This window comes from Eptatretus burgeri, chromosome 5, assembly GCF_056783735.1.
Source record: "Eptatretus burgeri isolate ZD-2024b chromosome 5, Ebu_testis_v1, whole genome shotgun sequence".
Taxonomy (NCBI): Eukaryota; Metazoa; Chordata; class Myxini; order Myxiniformes; family Myxinidae; genus Eptatretus; species Eptatretus burgeri.
The window spans coordinates 77,499,037-77,521,466 of record NC_140965.1 but is presented as its reverse complement, the minus strand read 5'-3'; the positions used below and the strand labels follow the sequence as shown (position 1 = coordinate 77,521,466).

The window sequence follows — 22,430 nt, the reverse complement described above, 5'->3', positions numbered from 1 at the left end:
CTTTCCTCTATTCGTCTAGCATTGTTCGAACTGAGATAGACTGGGAGGTAATTACCACAGATTTGACCAAAAAATCGTCGGCACGCACCAGCGGTTAAAAACGCTCGACCGCCCTAATTAAAATCTAATCAGATAATGTTGGTGCTTTGCCGAGGGCGCGCTCCCCACTCAGGTAACCACGTGACCTCTAGTTAAACGGATTAATTAGATGGCGGACACTGGAACTCGTGGTTGACTGGGTGGCGTTCGTGGTTTTAAACAACCCACCGTACCACAATGTTAATTGTGAGCGGTGGCCCCAGGTCCGGCTCTACCGAGGACAACCGGGGATTAATCCCCCTGAGTGACAAAGCTGGTGTCTCGGTACCCGTGACCGCAAATATATATATATATATATATATATATATATATATATATATATATATAAATATATATATGTATATATACATATATATATATATATATATATATATATATATATATATATATATATATATAAATATATATATGTATATATACATACCAAGAAAAGCTACACAAGGTAAGCCCTTTTCTAAATAGCAGTCGGGTTTTTTTGAAACAGCAAACAGTAGCTCCTTTATTTGGCTGGAAGAACATGGGGATACATTTGTAAAACCCTAGCCACTTGAGGTAATCGATTCGGTGATAGCTGATTGGTTTTTCCCTCTAATTATGGGTAAGAGATGTGATTGGGTCTTGTTGTTTGTGTAAATATGCATATATCAACAAGATCCACAATGGGTAATCCAACCTATAGTTGTATTGAATGGCTCAACGTTTCGATCAGAAATATAGCAAGCCATACCTCCACTTGTCTTTCTCAAGAGCAAATTTTCCCATTATTTTCCTCCCTTTTATATCCGGGTGGATGGGGTGGGCTTACTCAGTCGACCAATCACCGAGCTGCTTCTGCAAGATCATGTGACCATATGCTAATTCCAACACAAGCCCATGGAAGTAGTATCGTATTAGTCTCACATCCATTAAAGGTGTACGTAAATTACATTTTCCAACCTCGCTGTCCATGTTGTTTCGAAGCTCCAATGGAAGCCATCACATCCCACTTCGTCTTCACCTTTCTCCCCCTACCAGAGCATCTCGAGTGTGCTGATGTACAAGACGACCATACGTCTGCACCAAGGTTACGGTCTCCTCTGTCAGAGGTGACCCAGTTTGTCCAGTGTGTCATGCCTCCAGTGTACGCCTCCTAGTATGGTTTGGGGATGTATCCCGTATGTTCATCTCATCATATGGAGCAGGCGTCGGCAACCTAAACCAGTCCGCGGGCCACAGGGCCTTGTTCGGGCCACCTCGCGGGCCGCACCCCTCTCCCAACCCGAAAAAATAACAAACACACCTAAAATCAATGATAATAAATGTAATTGTAAATTGAACCTTAAGACCTTCAGCCATCTGAAACAACAACGAAAAAATATTTAAGACCAAGTTAAGTGGACTGGAAGCGAAAATAATTTATTGTGACGTACAGAGACTGTGATATATGTGGAAGAATCATATGTTCACATATGTTAAATTTGCTGTCAGTTCAGAAAAATGTTTCGCGGGCCGCACCTAATGGAAATCCGGACAAGGCGCCGTGGGCCGCAGATTGCCGACCTTGGACATAGAGGAATATGGCCAGCTCTCAACTGATGCTTCGCAATGGCCGATATTTCAGGGTGACTATATTTAAAGGCCTTGCGGTGTTCTTTAATACGCTGACCCAGGGTCCTTCCGATCTCTCTTATGTACTCTACTCCAGAAACACATGGGATATTGTATACTACACCTGTGCAGTCACTCATGTGTACTTTGTCCTTGACAATGGTAAGTGCTCATCTCAAGGTATAAACCGGTTGGAAGCTCATCTTCATACCCACCACCAGTCAGGTCAAGACGTCAACAGAGTTGTGCTAAAATTGCAAACTACACCCAGACACAAACCTACCTGCAGCAGTCGAAATTATGTTCAGTAGACCAGTCTGCACTACAATACCTAACAACTCATATGACAGTCTCTGCAGTGTTTCAGACAACAACGATGGACATGCTTGTCAAAATTTTCCACCTTTGTATATCAGACAAAGTCAGAATTCTTAATCACTCGATCAAAACCGATTTCCAGGTGAAGTCGTCCTATGAAGGTACGACAAGAGCCAAGGTCCAAGAAAGTCCTGATGCCTAATGGGACCACACTGCGGTGCAATAGATCACACTTGTGCGAATTCTCTGTCCAGAATAGTACTTGCACTGTGCCCAATACACAAGCCAGCACTGCACAGCTTAGACATATCCAATTTAAAGACCCCCTGAACCATGTTCGATTTGCAAATAAATCATCTTCAGGAGGCAATGACCAGACCACACATAAGTGCAAACCTAAAGTCTCAAAAAGGCAAAATTCACGATTGTGACAGACTCGTGCCAACTCAATGTGGACCCCAAGCGACAGTCTGGCTGCCAGATTGGGTTGTATCAGCCTGGAAACTAGCAAGATATGCCAATGAATACATTTCAGTTTTTTTTCTTCCCCAAAGTAATGAGCAATGTCATAGTCATAGAAACTGAGAACAGTGATATGTTTTTAAAATGTTAACTCGTGCAACATTATGTTTGTTTCCCATGTTGATCACTGAATGTTTCTCTGGAAGTTTCGAACTGTTGATGTTTATATATATATATATATATATATATATATATATACATACATTTGCAGGAGAAATTCTGTGAAAACTGTGAAAAATTTTTTCCATTGCAAAAGTTGAAGTTGAATTCAAACTAAATGTCTCACTGGATAATCACTCCAGTTCTTCAGGTACACTCCAGTAACTGTGGTTGTGACATTTAGAACATTACTTCAATGACTAACTCCAACGACCTTCACAAACATTCTTCCTGAACTGAACCTCTGGTAGCTTGCACATGTTGCTATTTTTGAGTCTGGGGAGTAACTGCTGAAATCTCTCTGTCCGGATTCTTCCTGACATCTTTGTTCTTTGTTCCTTTCACATTTTTCTTTATTCATTCTAATTCTTGCTTTTTCTTTTATCTCTTTGACTCTTTATTTCTCTTTCTTTATCTATCTATCTAGCTATCTAATGAGAAGTGAATTCTTGCAGAAAGTTTTCTGTAAGGCCCACTTGGCTGCACCTGGATAGGTTTGAGGGTTTTGGAGTAGCGGCTGAAACCCGAATCCTATCCAGGTTCCTCCTCATGACTCCAATGCAGTATTTGGTCTTCTGTTTGATTATGGGCAGTGACGTAAACGACCCTAGGTCCTATACGGATTGAAGCCTGCAAGGTAGCCAACTGGAAGTTTGCACAATTTTGTGGGGAGGAGGGGAGCAAAGACACCCTTTGGTATCTGGCAACATGCCCCTTTTATGCTATCGGGCCAGTTTCCTACGTGCAGGTCTTTTCCACAGTACGAGTTCAGCAGCAAACAATGGCTTCCTTGTACAAGCTTAGTTAAATAATGATTCACAAGCATCATAAGCAAATGATGTGCACATAACACTTTGCTGAAATGACCTATCCACTTAACACACACAGAGGCCACAGAACTATCCCACGAAGGCCAACACACTGACACATTAAGACATCTAGCTAAGGGAGGGAAGGGGGTTGGATTGAAAACAACAATTTAAAAAGCAGCAAAAACATGGTAAATGAAAAATAAATGAAGAATTCTGGTTCAGGGTGGATTGGCTTGTAGTTTCAGGGTCTCCTCTTGACTGAAGGCAGGGGGTCGACCATTCCTTCCATCATTGCTCCCTCATCTAACACGTTACATTATTTCTTCTTGCCTGTTGTTTGTGTCCATTGTGACACCCTTACAAAAAGTAAGTTTCCTGTTTGGAATGATTTTCAATTTGGGTTGACAGGCAGGCAGGCAGAGTAAAAATATTATCTCACTCCTTTCTGCGCATGTACGGTCGAGATGAATTCAAAGCCAAACTACATTAAAACTAAAGACTTGTCGTAATATTCATGTTCAAAATATAACATTCAATTTAAATAAGTTATTCCTCGAACGTAAACTGATAAGACAGACATACGGACATCAACTTATTGCTTAACCCCACTTTTTGCTTCACGTGCATGGGGTAATAAATGTGTGGGTTTGTTGGAAAAGCTAATGTTAATGATGTGATCCTTGTAACTCCTAATTTTACCTTGTTCTGCATGGCAGGTGTCTACTGTAAATTGTGGCTGTATAATCACAACCAGTTGATCAAGTGCAAGAAAACAGCAACAGTCAACGGAACAGACTGCCCAGAATTTAACAAAAGCTTCAAATTTCAGGTTTTGCCAACTAATTTGGACCGAATCAATCTCTGTATTTCAGTTCACTTCGATGAGGAAGAGAAAGGCAAGTAAACTTAACATAAACATAAAAAGGTAACCAATTGGAAATATATTTGGTTGTATAGTTTTTTATGAATTAAAAGACAATATATATATATATGTTATCATTGATTATATTTGTGCTCCCAAATAAACCAAGGAAGAAGAGTCAGTCATAGTTATAGGCCAGAGTTCTATCGACTCCCCAGTAAAAATCTAGGAACTGTCTGTCTGTGCTTTCATAGCTTTCGTTGAGAACAACAGACTGGCCATCTGCTGTACAGATTGGGAGCCATCGATGCTTCCTCAGCCTCCCCAATGGAGATTATGTGCTTTGCAAGGTTTCCAGAGGACACCAGGGGAAGCATCTGGCAACACAGCCATGAAATCTCCTTGAGGCACTCGGAAATCAATGACCCGAAATGCAATCACGGTTATAATCAGTGATCTACAAGCAAGACAAAACGGCAGGACAAATGGTGAATTACTAATGTCTGTGTCATTATGAAGGCCCAACTTTTCAAGGATTTTTCTCTTTTTTTGCTGAATTAATAAAGAGGACATTGCAAGCTTAAGGAAATTGAGAAATCACCTGGATTGATCGACCTTCTTGGAAGGAAGAAGAAGTAAATTCCTCCAACTATGTGAATGTTTGGGATGTCCAGCTACGCATTTTCACCTGAAACTATTGCTCATGATTTTGGGATCCCAGGTTAACATCCTTCAAACTGCATCCGTTGTTTAATCATTTCCTTGCATAATTAGTGCAATACGCTGACATTTCTTTCTTAATGGTTTTGTTCTGCACATGATATATGTACAAGCTCCTCCATCAATGTTTAATAAACCATGATATTGTAGACCGTTTGCACAAGCATGCGATTATAAGCAACCACTCAAATCACCTCTCTCCTCAACCTTTTGGCTTTTTCACTCTGATCTGATGGTTAATGATGGTCCTCAAGCTGCAGCTAAGTCGAAATACAAGAAGCATTTTGAGATTAAAATAAATAAATAAATAAAAAATTGTTTCTTACAATCACAGATCAAAGCAAAATGAAGCACTAAACTTGAGGCTTCTTTTGTGATGCTAAAAGCTCGATAGTAATGATTCATATTGTGTAAATTGGTTGGGTGGTCTTGGGAAATGATTTGGGTTTAACGAGTACCTTGGAACACACACATTAACTAAAATGCAAACGTCAAGCTGGAGCCAAGATATCGTTTATCATAAAATAAAAGCAGCAAAGAGATCACATACAATTCAAAATACTTCACAGCTCTCTGAGCTATTATTTGAACATGAGTGCGAAAAGACAAACAGGCTTGATATCATTCATATATGGAATAATAACTTTAGATTCCAAAACTAGTCGATTTCTAAATAACACACACACACACACACACACACACACACACACACACACACACACACACACACACACACACACACACACACACACACCATCGCCAAGGAGGTACGCACACTTGCCTCGAAGCTGTCTAGCCTGGGTTTGAATCCCGACCCAGTTACAAACTTCGACGAATAAGGGGCATGGGTAAGATTGAGAGGAAGGGAAGGCCACCAGGGGTAAACAAGATGAATACAGCAACAAACTCTCAATCACAGAAGTGGAAGGAAAAACTAGAAACCCAGAAAGGAGTGGGCTTGGAGAAGGTCAAAGGGGGTAGAAAAGTAATCGTTGTGGATGGGCAATGACCTGAGATGGTGGTAAACAGCTGTCTTGAAGCAAGAGAGGGCAGAATGAGATTGACTGGAGTGAGAATGTGACATTTGTCAAGATTGAAAGACATATTCCAAGTGCTTGATCAGCTCATAATTATATCAAGCTCTGCAGAGAGGGAAGAGGCTGCTGCCTGGCTATCTAAAAGGATGAGAGATGCTATGGCAGAGGGTGGAGTCTTCAGCAAAGTGATAAAGGAGGATTTATCCAGAGATTCAGAGAGATTGTTGATGAAGTTTAGGAACAGGACTGGGCCAAGGACACTGCCTTGGGGCACTCCAGCATTGACAGGGAGTGGATATCAAAGGATCTTGTTGAGAGCCACACGTTGGCTACGGGAGTGGAGAAAGTAAGAGGGCCCTGATACAGTATCTCCAGAGAGGGTCCTAATATCATCATGTCTGAGTTTGAAGGCCTCCATACATTGTTGGGAGAGCAGAAGCAGCATGTCTAGGGTATAGTGACCGGGTCTGAATCTGAACTGACAGTCTGAGATCAGGCTGTAGGAGAAGACCTTTGTTCAAACTTGGAACATTTGTTAGAGACCAGATCCATGGAGATAAGGTGTGACAAGCTCATTATCATTTCAAACATATATCTAGAAATATTATTTTTATCTTGTAATATTGAGTTGATAATTGATAATTGTCGAGTTAAAAAAAAAAAATAATAAAAAAACACAAGTAAAAGAAAAAGAGAAAATAATAACAACAATAATAATAATAAAGTAATCTGAAAAACAATCCAAGTCATCTGTTGCATGACTCATATTATTGCCAATGTAAGAGATTCCTATTTCAAAAGTAACTCTCCCAAAATTTTTTTTTGTTGTTCATGTCGATATGTTCGCCGTTCAGTGCGGTACTGTACCATTAATGTGGGATGCAAGCACTTCATCAAATTGCCTATTTCTAGCAGATACTTTTAGAGCCTCGTCTTAACAGTGTTTTGAATAAACATAGATGAATGACCTCTTGTGCATCCTTTTCAATCAGAAAGTTTGGAGGCATATAATCACTAAATCATAACTGGAGTTCATCGAACACGATGCCCCATGGAGTGTTCAAGTATGTATTTCAATTTTAATAACAAGGACAACAAGGAAATCCAACACAGGTGGAGGCCATTCAGCCCATCATGCCTGCGTGAACACCACACCAACCCAAGATTGAAGAAAGAAAATGTAAAACAAAACAATGTTTTTAATTAATGAAAGAAAAAAAATTGTATTTTATTTTATTATTATTTTTTTGTATTTTTTTGGGTTGTAATTTTTTTCTTTTCTTCCCCTTGGAGAGGGGGCATGGGCCTGGTTAAAAACACACATCAACCACACAACCCCCTTTAACAAGACCCCCACCAGCAACATCCATACACAATCACCCATCAATACTCAAACTACCTAAAAGTCTTATCAACATCACCATACCCCTCTATTCTCTCCTCATACCCTCAAAGTTTGCCTTCCTGAAATCTAATAGCCTTACCCTACTATCCTGAACTCTAACCTTCAACAGAATCTTTGCACACACAATGTTATGGTCACTTGCTCCTAAATACTCCCCAACCTCCACCTCCTCCACCATATTGGGATTGTCACTTAAAAGGAGGTCTAACACTGCACTCCTACTCGTGGGCTTATCTACAAACTGGGTTAAAAAGCAATCTTGGAATAAAACTAGGAAATCCTCATCCGCTCTGCCCTTTCCCTGTTCCTGGACCCAATCTATCCCTGGCAGGTTAAAATCCACCATAATCAATACTCTTCCCTTACCACATGCCCTTTTGAATTCTTTATGAACTCCTCCTTCCTCCTCTTCCTTCCCACCCAGAGCCCTATAAAAGCATCCTACCAGTATCTTACTGTTTTTAGAATCTCTATTCTCTACCCACGCAGAATCCTCAACATTTATTCCTTCCTTAATATCACCCCTTTCTCTTGATGCATTGCTGTCCTTTACCCAGATTGCGACTCCTCCTCCTATTCTCTCCTTCCTATCACACCGATACATGTTGTAGCCTTCTAATCCTGTCCTCCATTTACTCTCCTCCTTAAACCATTTCTCACTCACTGCAACTATATCATACTCCTCACTATCTACTTTGGCTTCAAGCTCTTCCATCTTAATATTTAAACTTCTGGCATTGGTATAAATATATTTAACTTTTCCCTTCCTGAAATTCTATTTTCCTGCCTGGCATTACTCATCCCAATTACTTCATCCGTTCCTTCCTTTATAGCTTCCCCACCCTCCGCTGCCGTTAAAAAAGCCTGAATTCCTTTCTCAATTCCCACTGAAAACCTTGCTGGCCCCTTTTCTATTTAATATACAGCCATCATTCCAGAAACAGTCCCTTTGTCCCCTAAATGATTCCCACTGCTTCCAAAATGTAAAACCTTCCTCCCGACACCATTCTTCCAGCCATTGGTTGACATCTATTGCTCTGCTAAATTTCTATATTGTTTACTAATTTTTGGAGGATCCCGGAAAACATGACCTCACAACCCTTTGCTTTCAGTCGCTTACTCAATATCCTGTATCAATTTTTCAAAACCTCTGAATAAACATTCCCGACATCATTCACACCTAGGTGGATGCAACCAACTTCTTCCTGCCATGACTCGACACAATATTGTTTACCCTTCCTTCAATGTCCCTAACTCCTGCTCCTTCAACACTACACAGAATTCTGTGTCTACAATCCTTCCTGCATAATGAAGAATATACATATTTAATAATCTCATCACCCACAAAAACTGCCTCCCATACCTCATTTCAACCAATTTCTATTGCTGCACCTCCACCACTGCCCGCGCCCGCTGCACCTCCTTCACTGCACCTCTGCCACTGCCCATGCCCGCTGCACCTCCTCCACTGCCCGTGCCCGCTGTACCTCCGCCACTGCCTGCTCCCGCTCCCGCTGCACCTCCACACCTCCGCCACTGCCCGTGCCCACTGCGCCCCCGCCAATGCCCGCCCCCATTGCACCGTCACCACCGCCCGCCCCCGTTACACCATCACCACTGCCCGCCCCCGTTACACCGTCACCACCGCCCGCCCCCGTTACACCGTCACCACTGCCCGCCCCCGTTACACCGTCACCACCGCCCGCCCCGTTACACTGTCACCACTGCCCGCCCCTGTTACACTGTCACCACCGCCCGCCCCCGTTACACCGTCACCACCGCCCGCCCCCGTTGCACCGTCACCACCACCCGCCCCCGCTGCACCGTCACCACCGCCCACCCCCGCTGCACCGTCACCACTGCCCGCCCCATTGCACCATCACCACTTCCAATATCCTCAGCAACCTCACTCCACCAACCGTAACCAACTATTATCTTCAAATTTCTCACATTCTTCTTCTTGCTGCAAATTATCGATGCGTTCCTTCAACCCGGTAATAACCTTCCTCAAGTGGACGATTTCCTCACTCTTCCTGCAACAATAAGAACCCTCTACTTCTCCCATTGTTGACGTGGCTCACATTGATCAAATGTGACATTTTACGTACTACCCATCCTTTCTCCTACGGTCTCTATTTATAACCTTCTTCACCCCCATACTCCCAAAGCCTCAACTGACTTCATGCTAAACTTATCACGAGGCCTCACCCTGCTTCTTTCAATAAACTAATTCAACTACCCGCTAAAACTGTTATGAACACAACACGAAACTAGAGGGGGAGCACTCGGGAGAGTGCAAAACCTCCGCCGCCAATACTGCTGGGTCACTCAAGTGAACCTTATATCTTATTCATTAAATATGATGTCAACAGTGCTGAGAGAGTTATAGTTCTTTTCTCCAACTTTTTTTTTGGGGGAGGGGGGGGTTGGAAATCACTTAAAACATGTAGAAATGCAAAAAAAAGAAATCGAAATTTGGTTGAAAAAAAAGTTGCAAAAATTTTTTTTCTCTAACAATTTTTTTTTTTGGGGGGGAGGGGGTTGGAAATCACTTATAAGATGTAGAAATGCAAAAAAAAATTCGATTTTTTGGGGGGGTAATTTTTATTTGGGGGGGGGGTTGGAAATCACTTAAAACATGTAGAAATGCAAAAAAAATTCTCTATTTTTTTGGGGGGATAACAATTTTTTTGGGGGGGGGGTTGGAAATCACTTAAAACATATAGAAATGCAAAAAAAAAATATTCTTTTCTCTAAAAATTTTTTTTGGGGGGGGGGGACCAAGTCCAAAATTTAATGGCATGATCCTTGGACCATACCTAACCCCCCCACCAAGTTTCGTCGAAATCCATCGAGGAGTTTTTCCGTAATACTGTTCACAAACAAACAAACAGAAAGGGGTGAAAACAGTAACCTCCATCTATCTTCGAAGATGGCGGAGGTTAAAAAAATAAGTACAGTCCCACAGCCCTGACACAAATCTCGATAACAAAATACACAAAACGTTTCAAGACTGGAAACTTAGTTTTAGAGGGCCTGGAAGGAGAGCTCACCAATTTGAATAAAACAATGATTTTAAAGATTGTTCAAAAACAATTCTGGAAGTTTAGCGTTATTGAAGCAGTCTTTTTTTTTGTAGTGATACGAAACAGATTTGTGTTCTGCAGTGTTCAAGTATTTCATTCAATATAAATAAAAGAAATATTGTAAAAGTTGTATAAATAAATTAATTCCGGAATTTACTGCCATTGACGCATTGTCTATTACACCACTTTATCTAACAAGTCACATGTTTCCTGTTTGGAATAACTTTTTTAATGTGCTTGACTGTCAGATAGGCAAACAGTTAAAAAAATTATCTTACTCCACTCAGAACGAATTCAGAGAAAGAGACAAAGTACTGATCAACTTCAGGCTTGTTTTCCGATTTGTGTTCAAAATATAACATTCAATTGAAACAAAGTTGTTCCTCAATCATAAACTGACATTGACAGACAGATGGATGGACATGAACCAACTGCTAAAGGCACTGTCACACCTTGACGATTTAGCCAGCAATGACAACGTGACAGCAATGACAGCCAGCAATAAAAATGTATGTAAAACGTTGGCGTACACTGAAATTGATGTTTTTTTTAAAGTTTTGGTCATATTCATAAGGTGTTGGTCGTATGCATAACATATTAGTAACGGGCACAGAACGTTTCGTTGTCTTACAGATAACATATACCAACGAATGCTTAGCCTGTTGTCAGCGTTCACAACCTATGCCCAACGATAGTTTAACTTAGGCATAGCGCGCTGCACGTATCGCCGACGAACTCGTGGCGTAGCCTGTTAAAAACCTGCCGCATGCCGATTTAAATCGTAACCGCCTGAAAATTGAAAGTGTCAACATCGCAGTCACACCTTCACGATTTAGCCAGCATATGCCGACCTATGAAAAATTTGCCGAACCAAGCTGACACATGTCGAATACGTTTTGGGTAAGTTGTGTATACGTTAAGAGCATGCTGAAAAATGATGAAGTATGCTGTCATATTTCGTGGTACGTCTCGTACGTCGTGAAATTTCAAGCATGCTGAAAATTTTGCGACGTACTCGCCGTATGGCTCACATGTTCCGCTACGCTGGGAATAAGTTGTAGGCACAATATGCGATCGTTGACACACGTCGACACAAGTTCCTTGTAAGTTACTCACAAGTCGAAACACGTCGAGGTAATGTTTAGCACACCCGAAACTTATTTTCTCCGTCAAGGCACATTTTCTTTTTTTCTCCTTGGCTCCGTGAAGGCACGTGAGGAAATGTCTGAAGTTGTTGTTGTTGTTTTTTTTTTTGTTTTTTTTTAGTCTATCACGAATTTTAAAATATATTTGGACATTTGCTTTTAAGTTTCGACGTCAACGTGACAATATCATCAAACAGAAAATATTCACAGAGGAGGAACTAAGAATAAGACATGAGCAAACTGAAGAGGCAATTGGACGTGAGGTAACGGCACGTGACGAAATATTGGAAGATATTGGTTTTTTTTTTTTTAACGCTGCCAATACGCCATTATACGGTAGCTGTAAATTAGAAACACGTTCAGTAAGTTCTGTGGTCGTCCGGAAGACGTCAATCAAATAGTCTACATACGTCAATATGCGTTGAGGTACGTTACACATAGGTTCAAAGCACGTTACTCGTAGGTTAGAAATAAGTTTTGGGTACGCTAAGCATTACCTCGACGTGTTTCGACTTATGAGTAACTTACAAGTAACGTGCCTCGACGTGTGTCAACGATCGCATAACGTGCCTACAACACGTTACTCATAGGTTATAAATAAGTTTCGGGTACGCTAATCATTACCTCGACGTGTTTCGACTCATGAGTAACTTACAAGTAACGTGTGTCGACGTGTGTCAACGATCGTATAACGTGCCTACAACTTATGGCCAGCGTAGCAGAACGTGTGAGTCATACGCTGGCATACGTCGTAAAATTTCAAGCATGCTAAAATTTTAGGACAACCGCAAAGTACAACGATGAAAGCCAGTGTTTTTCAGCATGCTCTTAACGTATACAAAACTTACCCATAACATATTCGACGTGTGCCAGCGTTTCAGACAAATTTTTCATAAGTCGGCATACGCTGGCTAAATTGTCAAGGTGTGACAGCGCCTTTAACCCCACTTTTCACTTCACACGCGTGGGTTAATAACCATCACTGCAAGGCAAAGGAAAATGATGATCAGAGCAATAATCTATTCTTAATGATGCAAAATGCACCTGGCCTTTGTAACCTCCAGCAATGAGAACATAAAGGATTATCACATAGCATTTCAGAAGTGAGATGTTACAAAGGTTTACAAAACAATGATATCGTGGTACGATGTTTCAAGAGTTTGCAGCTATTTGTATAATTGTTGATGCACAGATAGTGGGAATTTTCACCACACCCAAACAACCTCCCTTCCCCACCTCCCACCCTCCCATAAATGTTGTCTAAACATCTTCGTAACACCTTATTGTTCCTCTACCCTCTATCTATTTTTACTAACTTCTTCCACTTTCTGCTTTTCCCCCCTCAATTTGCCATTTACATTTTTTTCAGTTTGAAAAGAAAAAATATATAACAGTTCAAATGTATTAAATAGATTGCATTTATTAATGTTGACCTTATTTGTTTTGAATGATGAGTCTTGCTGGTGAAGGCTTTGATTAATTATTTATTTAATGATTCTTGACTCATGCACGAGGGGAAAAAAAAAATCCCTGATCTTTTTATTTATGGTCATGTTCCACAGGAGAAAGGCCCCTGGGGCGTGTGCTGTTGGGACCTTTCATGTATTCTCGTGGTCAGCAACTGGATCACTGGAACGCGATGCTTAATAACCCCAAAGACATGGTCAAATATTGGCACATGGTTGGGCCTCCAAAATAGCTTTCTTTCACACTATCCCTCCTACACCTCCCCCTCTGCCCTTTCACCTACAACCCCTTTCATCTGTTGTTGGCTCATCTTTCAGCTTTCATGCTTTGAGGATTGCTGAAAAAGAAAAAAAAAAACACATGGACTTTTAATGCATTTTTATGAATAAAGGCATCAAATACCCAAAATTATTTGCATCTTGTGCCGTACCTAGAATAGGATTACATAATTAACGGACTCAAGTGCTATTGATAATTCCAGTACTTACATAAATGCGTGCTTTAAAATAAAGTAATTAATTTAATGGATGCCTATTCGAAAGACAGTTATACTTCATCCGAGACAATAATCTTGTGTGTTTTCCTCCAAAAGTATTCCTTAAACAAGTGATATTTGAAATCGTATCTCGTTCAAAGCAAAAAGGAAGTTATATTTGTTTCTAGAAACACATCAAGTTGGATAATATTTTTTCAGCAGAAATGCAATGCATACACAGGCTGTGTGTGTTCCATTGGCAAGTAGCTTGCTATCACTTGACAGGTGGATTGCTCGATTCAAACCGCTCAAGAAAGCACTCCGACGGAACAGAATGCTCAGCAATGCTTAACACCATAGTGGTCTCCATGGAAACAGTGCCATCATGGTACTCGAGCAAATGCTGTATGGGCCGTGACAAGTTCCCCCAAACAAATTTAGCGTGTTAGCAGCGGCTGCAGAGTATGAGGAAGAGGAAAAAAGATAAATAAAGTAGAAGGGAACTTTATGGAGCGCATACCTCCGCCACGTAAGCCTGATCCACGAGAACACAATCGGGCCCAATACATTTTCGAAATATCATTGTACACAGTACTATATAATTTTTCACCCAATCAATGGTGAAGAATCACTTTAAAGATTAAATAATTCTCGTATCCAGATCCGGATTCGGATCTTCACCAAAATCGAATCAATTCATCCTTGCCACACACCCAACATGTTCACGAAGTTTCACCAGAATCCGTCGACAACTTCTTGAGATATGATGCTATATATCGATTTAGCCCCATCTCTCAATGATGAAGAATCATTTAAAATAATTCTAGTGTTCGGATCCGGATCTTCACCAAAATCTCATCATTTCATCCTTGCAAACACCCAAACCGTCCACAAAATTTCATCCAGATCCGTCCACAACTTTTTGAGAAAACCTGCACAAAAACAAACAAACAGACAAACAAACAAAGACAGAAAGGGGTGGAAAACATCACCTCCTTCAACTTCAGTGGTGGAGGTAACAAATTGTATCTTTATTGTTCTTGAACTCCTTTCACTTATTTAAATAAGTTTTTGCCCCATTTTTGAAAGGCACTTTCTGCAAAGGAAAGTTTCAGGAATTTAAAGCGACTGTCATTATCCCTGGGAAACTCGTAAAATTGATGTAAAACGTTGATGATTAAAGTTTTCTATGAGTTTCGAGAATAAAGCGCAAAATTATGTCTTAATTCTGTATCAGCAAAATTCATGAGGGAAAATCTTGAGAACAAATGTCAGTGGAATTTTAATGTTCTTTGTCATGAACAATGTGAACGATTACAGTATTTTCAAGAAACAAATAAATAAGTTTTCTTAGTTACAAAACAAATAATATATTTATTGACATCATCAATTATTTTCCCATTTTTGAGAAGCCCGTTATCCCTTCAGAAACAACATTGTCTGCCTCCACACCACAAAATGTGCACAGCACTTTAAAAGGAGTAAAGACAATGGGTCACAATCTGTTTTGGATTGACCATATTGCAAAACTTGTTCGAAGGCAGGCTGATGCCTCAGTATTATACACAGTTCCAAGTCGATCCGAGTTGCTCAGAACTCATTACAGACTATAAGGCTTTCATCTGTGGTCTCACAGAGTATGGCTCCCTATTCTGGGCTGGTGCATCTCCTTCCCACTGTGCTCATGCCAAGGAGAGTCCAAGGTTCTCCATGCTATTGGGACATCTCAGTAGGAGGCCGAGTTCCAAGGTCTGCTCTGTGCCCATTGCCGCTAGGTTGGCAGACTGTTTGCTTTTGCTCATTTCACTACTCCCATCCCTCCATCCTCACCCAGTCCACATGCATTGCTCCAGAGTCCCACACATGGTTCCCCTACACAATTGTAATGTGAATGTAAATCTGAACTCCATCCCTTCATCTGTCTATGCTCTTGTCTGCGGAACAGACTACCTGTTTCTGTTGTCTCTTGCTCATCCTTGTAGTGTTTGAAAATTACTCGCAATCACTAACTCCTTATTTCTCTAATACCCACTCCCAATCTCTTGTCTTGTTGCTGATCGAATCATCCATTTTCCTTCCTATCATTCCTTTTCTCATACTCTCCTGCTATTGCATGTTTGTATTTCTGTTCCACCTGGCACCTCCATTTTGTCGGTCAACATGCTGCCCTGCTGTTGACAAGCTCCTTCACAAGCCTCATCTTGAGTATTTTAAAATAAGTGATCCAAGTGAAACTTCAAACCCTGATGGCAGCACGAAGTTTGGCTGAGCGAGCACAAGGATTTCGTTCAACCTCTTCAAAAGTTGCTTTTACAACCTTCTTTGACATGATGTGCCACTTGACAGCTTCCTGCATAGTCACATTTTGAGCTTCATTGCATTCTTTCAAATCTTGTAATACCCTCCTTGGGAGTAGGGTAGGATGGTGGGATGGGCCAGAAATAGGATGAGTTGGTTAATACAACATTTGTGATAGGCAGATTTTAAATGCACATTACAAATAACTGATAATATTAAAAGTAATTTAAACCTTACCTGTAACCAGAGGGGAAGCTTTTGGTTTTCTGTTTTCCAAACAAAGCTAAACTTAAATTAAAACTGGTAAACCAGTAATCCCGGGCTTCAACTCGTGCATCCGACGTCAAAGGACTTTAATTTGCACTGAGTCTGCAATGGGGTCTCGCTACGGTGTCCCTCATGTTATATCAATGAAGGATTGTAAAGCCGATAGCAATACATGATAAAGAAAGAAACTTCACATTGGACAAATCGAGGCTGGACAAAGTTTCAAGTCCCAAAAAAAGTCCAATAACTACACATTTGCATATTAATGTAAATGGCGAACTTGTAGGACGTTAAACGATCTTCCAGAATGTGCAGTCACTATAGCTCTATCTTCTTTTGGTTTCATTTTACATGTCGAAAATGAGTGATTTTAAACTTTGGGGGCTCTGGGGCCTCACTGGGGTGAAATACAGACATAGTATACACATATTTGGAGTCCCCTGTTTATGAACTATCTAAATCTGTCATTAAAAATTTTCAACTCTCATTTGCATATTTGGCATATTTAATGAGGCGAATCGGCATCATTTTAATCATATAAATTATGTAACGAGTTTCACCAAATTAACAACTTAACATTCCCATGGAACGTCGGAAATGTGTGCAAAAGATTGAGGCTGTCGGGTTATCCTTTCTGGAGAAGAAGATGTGTTTAGGTTTTGGAGAAAATCCAATATGGCCGCCATACCACGTGACCTACGTCATCAAAATTTTCAAAGTATAAACTTCAGGTGGAGAGTTATTAAATGGATAAGTTTCATTGAATTTCATCCAACCATTGTTTTAATTTAATGACATTTCAAAAATGGGTGATTTTAAACTTTGGGGGGCTCTGGGGCCTCACTGGGGTAAAATACAGACATAATGTAAACATATTTGGAGTCCCCTCTTTAAGGCCTATCGAAATCCGTCATTCGATTTTTTCAACTCTCATTTGCTTATTTTGCATATTTAATGAGGCGAATCGGCATAATTTTAATAATATAAATTTAGTGACGATTTTGACCAAATTAACAACTTAATATTCACATGGAACATCGCAAATGTGTGCAAAAGCTTGAGGCTGTTGGGTTATGCGTTCTGGAGAAGATGTTTTTAGGTTTTAGAGAAAATCCAATATGGCCACCATACCACGTAACCTACGTCATCAAAATTTTCAAAGTATAAACTTCAGATGAAGAGTTATTACCTGTTTAAGTTTCATTGAATTTCATTCAAGCGTTGTTTTCATTTTATGACATTTCAAAAATGCGTGATTTTCAACTTTGGGGGGCGCTGGGGGCTCACTGGGGTCAAATACAGACATAGTATAAATATATTGGGAGTCCCCTGTTTATGTGCTATCTAAATGTGTCATTAAATTTTTTCAACTCTCATTTGCATATTTAATGAGGGGAATCGGCATCATTTTAAATCATATGAATTATGTAACGATTTCGACCAAATTAACAACTTAACATTCCCATGGAACAATGCAAATGTGTGCAAAAGTTTGAGGCTGTCGTGTTATCCGTTCTGGAGAAGAAGATGTTTATAGGTTTTGGAGAAAATCCAATATGGCCGCCATACCACGTGACCTACGTCATCAAATGTTTCATAGTATAAACTTCAGATGAAGAGTTATTATGGTGTTAAGTTTCGTTGAATTTCATCCAACAGTTTTCCCTCCAGATCCGCCACAAAATCGGTCAGTAGAACATAAAAACGCCTTTAATAATAATAATACTAACGAATTCAATAGGGCTTCAGCCATGCTTGAAACCTTAATTACAGGACTGAGCACACATTCAAATTTGACCTGTTGCATTGGCTTGCAACCAAGCACACATTCAAATAAAATGCTGTTTGTCAGGCTGGCATTTTACTTGTTGGTGTTGCAACGATAATTATCATATATATATATATATATATATATATATATATATATATATATATATATATATATATATATATATATATATATATATATATATATATATTTTTTTTTTTTTGTTACGTTTGAGGGGGGTATGCATTCAAAGGGTAATTAGGATGTTTAATTAGGTATGCCATGCTGTTCGAGTGTACCAGGATCTCGATGTAATAAGTAGCAATTCAGTGGTGATAAGTTGTCTAGTAAATGTCCATTTCTTCAAGGGGGAAATGATAATTGTCACGTAATTAGATAGGGACACGGGATATGGTAAGTGTGTCTGCGTAAACCCCTTTTAGTATTCTCTGGAGGCTTGCCGTGACGTCACAGGACAGTGCTGCGGATTGCTCCGCCCCGTGATCACGATTGGCGGAAGGCGACGGCGGTGGGCCAATAAAACGGCTCGATTGGAAGTGACGAGGACGGGAGGATAAAAAGGTTCTGTTCGGGGTCGAAAAGGGAGAGGAAGAAGATCGGGACAGAAAGACCGTTTTTTGGGGGGTGGAGGTTGTTGTGCTGGGAGCATGCTTTTTGTTGCGCTGATTCGGCCCTGGTTTGATCGTGTCTGGTAGCCTTGCTGAGCCTCGTGCCTCACCTTGGTTGGCTCTGGGGTTCTGCTGGCTCGGAGTACGGGGTCGAACGGCGGGCGGACCTGCCTCCCTCTCCTGCTCGCAATTTGGCGCCAGAACTGGTTCCCTGGCGGCTGTGAGCGGACTTGGGCCAAGACCAGGAGGTCGACAGCACCACGGTTTCTCCTGCCCCCCTGACGAGAGCAAGGCCAGCTCGTCCGACGTCAATCCAGGGACTGTTGCGTCCACACCACGGTCCAGCCTGACCACCAGGAATAGCTACGTTTTGTGTGTGTGTGTATGTGTATGTGTATGTGTATGTGTATGTGTATGTGTATGTGTATGTGTATGTGTATGTGTATGTGTATGTGTATGTGTATGTGTATGTGTATGTGTATGTGTATGTGTATGTGTATGTGTATGTGTGTATGTGTGTATGTGTGTGTGTGTGTGTGTGTGTGTGTGTGTGTGTGTGTGTGTGTGTGTGTGTGTGTGTGTGTGTGTGTGTGTGTGTGTGTGTGTGTGTGTACCTGGCGCCTTAGAGGGTTTGAGATTTGTATATTCATTGGAATTGTCTGTGTTTTCCCCACGCCCGATCCCACACCATCCCGTCGAATCGCCCCGGATCCCTCTTCTTGCCGAGTCTTGTTATTTCTGGTTAATAATAAAAACGAATAAACGTTATCAACTCAGTGAAAAGCGACTCGTGCCACCTTCCTCGTCCCGTTTGCGGTAGAGCGATTAGAACCGCCATCTTTGGGTTATAAATAAATAAACCGCCTCCATCGTTTCGGCTCATTCTACGTTGGCGGGACTGTTCAAGTCCCGTGGACGTCACAATATATATATATATATATATATATATATATATATATATATATATATATATATATATATATATATATATATATATATATATATTGTTACGGCTGTGGAAATTCGCATTACACCATAAAGGGCCCTCAGGTGAGATATCTCCAAAGGTACATGTGTAGTTGGCCCAAACCCGTTGTATCGAGGGAATTTAAGTGATCCATTCGGGCTGCGATCCTCCAGTTGGTCGTTTTTCTTTCCCTATCTTTGATTTCAAACAAACAAAAACCGCCAACGATGCTGGTGGGTTTTCCCGCCATTCTTCCCCGCGCTTGGTGTGAGGGAAGGGGGAGGGGCAGCTCACTGCCGATTGGTGGATGGACAGCGTGAGGCGGTCGGGGTGAGGGAACAGCCCTTTTCCAGAACCCTCTCGAAGGAGGGTGGACCCGAAAACGGGGCAGAGTGAAGGGCAGAGCCCTGCGCTATAAAAGTCGGACACGGGTGGGCGCGCTTCCTCTTCCTCTTCCTCTTCGTCCTGGAGCTGGTCTCGTCGTTCGTCTTGGCTGGTGGTCTGGACTTCTTTCGGTGCGGTCCCAAGACCCCGCTTCCGCGCGTAAATAGCACCGGAAACCCCGTCCGTTTCTCCAAAACCCCGTCCGAGCTGTCGGGCAGACAATGCGAGCTATGCGCGGCACAAGCTCGGTGCACCACGCCGGAGAGAGCTCGCAGACCGCGAGAGGAGTCGGGGCCAGGCGCGACCACGCTGACGGACGTGGGAGGAGGACTCGACGGCCCACAGGGAAGTCGCCACTTTTCTTGTCTTTGCGTTTGTGTAAATGACTGTGGGTGGCGCCTGTCCGACAAGTAGAACTGTTTAAGTGTGCTGTGTGTGCGCGTAGTCGGTTTTAACTCTTGCTTTCACTTTATATGTGTATTTTGATGATTGTGACTGTAAATACGTGCCTTCCGTGCTTGTCTGTGTGTGTGTGAATAAACGTGCTTGTGTGAACTTGTTCCCCGTTTCGCTGTGTCCTTTCCTTCGTTTGAATTTCAATCTTGCTTCACGTAAGGGGTTCGTAGTGGGTTCAACATCCCGGTAATTAATCGGAACCGTCAAGGCCGACGATAACACCGCTCGGTTATCACTGTAGCACGGAACGGACCACTTAAGCGGTTCGTGTCCGGAGTCGGCCTGTGGCATGGTACGATCGCCCGGTCGACCATTCGCGCAGGCACTTAGGTAGATCGAATTTGGCGAGCAACCCTATCCTGCGCGGGTGGGCAATTGGCACGATCGTGGTGAGGTTAAACCCCCACCAGTGACTAGCTCCCGGCGTTGTTCCGAGAGGGTCACGACTGAATTGTCCATCCGGTGGGCGACGTGCCGCGATTCCAGTTACGTGGTCGTTCGCACGCCGGCGGGCGCAAATTCGCAGCAAAATATATATATTTTTATTTATATATATATATATATATATATATAAACACGATGAAAAAAACTTTGGTACATACACAGTGTTGAACGTACATATAGAGTGCATATATATATATATATATATATATATATATATATATATATATATATATATATATATATATATATATATATATATATATATATATATATATATATATATATATATATATATATATATATATATATATATATATATATATATATATATATATATATATATATATATATATATATATATATATATATATGAAGCCTGGTGTTGGCGCAGTGGTTAGGGCAGCGGCTTGGGATCCAAAAGGTCCTGAGTTCAAACCCCGTTGGGCCACTGAATTAATACACCAGGGGGTTGACTCAGCCTGTCATCCTTCCGAGGTCGGCGAAAGGAGTACCAGTATACTGGGCCGGTGTATACCCCGGTTAAATAGGTGTACCATATCCCTGTGTCGTAAGAGGCGACCAGGGTTGCGTCAGGAAGGGCATCCGGTGTAAAACATGTGCCAAATCACTATGCGGATCATACGGATGATCCGCTGTGGCGACCCCTAACGGGAGCAGCCGAAGGAAGAAGAAGATATATATATATATATATATATATATATATATATATATATATATATATATATATATATATATATATATATATATGTCAGGGTGGTCCTTCGTTCAGGGGTAAATTTTCGAATTCATTTATTTTAAGCTCCAACCCCCGGAATTCGTTGGAATAGTCGAGAAAACTCTTCTGGTGTTTTTATTTCAAATTCCAACAACATTTACCTCTCCCTCATCGACCTTGAAGTTTAGCCTCAGTTTCTCGGGGCGGCTGACATTAGAACGACGACGTATCGACCTGTGCTGAACTTTAAACGCTCCTGTAATGTCCAATCGTCTCTTTTGATGTGATACGTCGATCTGTGTGTTTGTGTAATGTGTATTACTCGTTCTTCTCACCACCCCCTAACATTTTTTTTTCAGGGTGAAACTTCAAGGTCGATTTGGGAGGGGTAAATGTTGTCCGATTGGAAAAAAGTTCACCAGGAGAGTTTTCTCGACTATTCCAATGAATCCCGGGGGTTGGAGCTTAGAAAATCCGAAGTTGAGGAATAAGGACCACCCTACTGCAAATGTTTCATATTTCCGAAAGCGGGACCAGATCTTTGTCGCCTTTTTCCTCAGAAGACAAGCAGTTTGTTTGCTGCCACGATATCCCAGGTCTTCTCAGGCAATTAGGTGTTACTTCGTATAATCCAAAAGAATGGCGATTATTTCTGGATACCTCTAAGCACAGCCACAAGTGTATTCTCTTGCACAATGGCAATGTTTATGGAGCGGTTCCAGTTGGTCACTCGGTGCATTTGCGAGAAGAACATAATGGCATAAAAATGGTCATTGACTGACTCAAA

The 22,430-nt window shown here is 41.3% G+C and overlaps 3 protein-coding genes across 9 annotated transcripts in view; 1 reads left to right on the top strand and 2 right to left on the bottom strand.

Annotated features, from left to right (window-relative positions):
* LOC147026746 (synaptotagmin-15-like) overlaps nucleotides 1-13,647 on the top strand; it is an 84,966-nt gene extending 71,319 nt beyond the window's left edge. The window contains exons 6-7 of one of the 4 annotated variants that reach the window (XM_085882512.1): nucleotides 4,214-4,393; nucleotides 13,315-13,647. In XM_085882512.1, coding sequence (XP_085738638.1) covers nucleotides 4,214-4,393; nucleotides 13,315-13,451 — 317 coding nt within the window. In that variant the 3' untranslated portion in view covers nucleotides 13,452-13,647. The remainder of the gene's footprint in view (nucleotides 1-4,213; nucleotides 4,394-13,314) is intronic. The other 3 variants (XM_085882511.1, XM_085882514.1, XM_085882513.1) reach the window with 3 other exon arrangements.
* Nucleotides 1-22,430, bottom strand: part of ECD (ecdysoneless cell cycle regulator) — a 464,207-nt gene that overhangs the window by 382,338 nt on the left and 59,439 nt on the right. The gene's annotated exons all lie outside the window — the stretch shown is intronic.
* METTL15 (methyltransferase 15, mitochondrial 12S rRNA N4-cytidine) overlaps nucleotides 12,086-22,430 on the bottom strand; it is a 55,701-nt gene continuing 45,356 nt past the window's right edge. For 3 of the 4 annotated variants that reach the window (XM_085882507.1, XM_085882508.1, XM_085882509.1), the window contains one exon: nucleotides 14,957-16,099. In XM_085882507.1, coding sequence (XP_085738633.1) covers nucleotides 15,931-16,099 — 169 coding nt within the window. In that variant the 3' untranslated portion in view covers nucleotides 14,957-15,930. Of the gene's footprint in view, nucleotides 12,735-14,956; nucleotides 16,100-22,430 lie in introns of those variants that run through there. The other variant, XM_085882510.1, reaches the window with a different exon arrangement.